Here is a 2,407-nt window from a genome sequence, read left to right on the forward strand (position 1 = left end):
CATCCTGCTGATGCTGCCGTGGCTTCACTACAGAAACCATTATGGTGCCACTGAGGAGAGTCATAAAGGTGATTAACAGCAGCTTCTAATAAAGGATCAATGGAGAGTCTTTCGGAGGTGATTTGTTAAATGAATTAGGATGCCCACTGTCCATTAATGACATCAGCAAATGTCACTGTAACAGATTGGATATTGATTCCCCCTTGTTTGAGCCACAGCTCAAACCAAACTATACATCAAGCCTGCCCAAGACGGGGGGGGGGGGGGGGGGGGTTGTTTATGAACGCCTCTTAATTCTCAGCATGGGAAAAAGTGACTTTAAAAGCTTCCACCCCTCAACCCACCAGATGTTTAGAGAATGTACAGCTTTTATTAATGTCTAAATGGCTTCAGTAGATGATTCGGTGACACGCAACTGATGCTGGAGCTGGATTGGAAAACCTGAAGTGCTGATTCATGAATAAGACATAGGATTAGTAATGCATCGCAGCAGGTGGAAGAGCAAAGTTTGACTTGAGTTCACATGACGTGTAATGTCTTTGCACACCAAGTCCTTATTTGTCAAATGAGTTTTAAAATTAGTCTCCCAATAAAATTATTCTGATCAAGTCCAAGGCTACTTAAGAATTTCATTGGTGCAGTTTGATTTTAATATTTTAGAGCCAATTCCTCCTTAACCGCTCAAGTCACCTTGGACCAGGGGTTAAAAAAAACAACATATTGAGCCCATTCTTAAATTGGACAATATGGACAGGTGTGTGTAAATGAGTTTGTATTTTTTTAAACATGCAAACATTATGGATTAACAGCAAAGAAACATTTATAGATTGACGAAGCAGGTCTACTGCCATTTTGAGCCAGTGCACACAGCAGAGGCCTCATGGCTGGCACCAAATAGCACATTAAAGATACGCTTTGAGTCAATGGAGGCCATTTGTACTATTGAGGTTTATTTTTCGTATGGTGTAAACACAAGATCAACAATTTAATAATCTTACCATTAAAGCTCATTGCTATTGAAGTTGGAACAGGCAGGAACAAAGATGGAGAAAACTGGCATGTTGACATTTGCTAGCACCAGAAACCTTGACGAGAATCTATCAGTAAAACAACCAGAGCAATTGATCTTCAACCTTAACCATGCTTGGGCTCTGTCATCCTGCTGGACCCAACTCTTCTATAGGGCAGGTTTTGTCCATTCACCGCACTGGTCTGACCATAGCCAGCACTCCCAGTAGACTGCTTCACAGGTTGGCTTGGACGCTTATTGCTCAAAGGTGCTCCATAGTCAGTGGGGATGGTCTCAGCCTGCAGAGGACGGGGGTTAGCAGGATAGTAGTATCTTATCTGGTGTGAGTCCTGCCAGGAGTCCCTCCCCTGCTCAAAGCTGTTGGTGAAGTGAGAGAGTGTGCCTGGAGGATACCGGCCCATCCGTAACATGTAGTCTATCGGATAAGGATACACAACCCATCCTTCCCCAGTGACCGATGGGAGATCACTATTAGGCACAGGTCCATCCGCAACAGCGACACCTGGAGGTGGCGGTGGGATGCCTCGCTCCTCCGTCTCAGATTCGCGGTCGCCACTCTCATAGATGGTCTCTTCGTAAGACAATTCACCTGCCCGGAACTGGGGAGGAGCAGGTGGCCCCACGTACCTGGAGCCAAATGCTTCAGGTTTACTGGAGGCAAAGCTGCGGGCCTTGTTTCTTTCCTCAGAAGAAAAAGGACTGGGAGGTGCACCAGACCAGTTGATGTCTAGTTGATGTCTGTTCTGAACACCGGGCTGAGAGTACTTAGGCACTTTGCGTGAATCAGTTTGAGGACGAGTTTTAGCAGCGGCAGCCCTCGCACCAGAATCTGTATATCCAGAGGAAGGCCCTTCCCAGCTGGAGCCGGCAGACACAGGGTTTGCACCGTTACTGCTGCCATAGGTGGAGCCGGCGTCAAAACCTGCAGGGAGCAAAATAAATGAATACAAATTCACAAAACCAGCAGAAAAATGTGGGGAACAGGGATTTTACCTTTATTTGCAGGGTAGCTGTAACTGTCACCAGTCAGCAGAACAAGGAGCAAAGCCCTATTAATAAAAAGAGAAAAAACATAAGAACAAAGACTAATCAGATCAGGCAAAGCATCAGAGACACGGTGACTTACCCTGAGCAGGCCCTAACCGCCATCATGGTGAACAAACAGCTCTACAAACACCATTCCTCTGTTTATCAATGTAGCAGTGACCTACTCGGACCAATGAGAACCTGTTGTGTTGATGACGCACAGCTGCCATCAATCCCGAGGATGGTGGATCACTGAGGCCAAAACTTCAACAGTGAGCGGGTGTGCGTTTGAAAAGTCAATTTTGCTTAGAAACCTTCCTAGCTGAGTCAAATGATCAGGCACATCGCCAT

At 46.0% G+C, this 2,407-nt stretch overlaps 1 protein-coding gene across 1 annotated transcript; it reads right to left on the reverse strand.

The window, feature by feature from the left end:
- Positions 1-929: 929 nt before the first annotated feature.
- LOC133973721 (uncharacterized) lies at positions 930-2,182 on the reverse strand. Its single transcript, XM_062411745.1, has 3 exons — positions 2,157-2,182; positions 2,024-2,079; positions 930-1,952 (listed from the first exon to the last, which is right to left on the reverse strand). Exons 1-3 carry the CDS (start codon positions 2,180-2,182, stop codon positions 1,135-1,137), a joined length of 900 nt encoding a protein of 299 aa, XP_062267729.1. The 3' UTR covers positions 930-1,134.
- Between the last annotated feature and the right edge of the window lie 225 nt (positions 2,183-2,407).

This window comes from Platichthys flesus, chromosome 18 (genome assembly GCF_949316205.1).
Source record: "Platichthys flesus chromosome 18, fPlaFle2.1, whole genome shotgun sequence".
Classification (NCBI taxonomy): domain Eukaryota; kingdom Metazoa; phylum Chordata; class Actinopteri; order Pleuronectiformes; family Pleuronectidae; genus Platichthys; species Platichthys flesus.

Excerpts from the sequence above, each read along its gene's own strand:
- LOC133973721 (XM_062411745.1), bottom strand. The coding sequence starts at position 2,182 with ATGATGGCGGTTAGGGCCTGCTCAGG. Across the intron at positions 2,080-2,156 it reads GCGGTTAGGGCCTGCTCAGG|GGCTTTGCTCCTTGTTCTGC; the intron begins GTAAGTCACCGT and ends TTTTATTAATAG. Across the intron at positions 1,953-2,023 it reads CAGCTACCCTGCAAATAAAG|GTTTTGACGCCGGCTCCACC; the intron begins GTAAAATCCCTG and ends TGCTCCCTGCAG.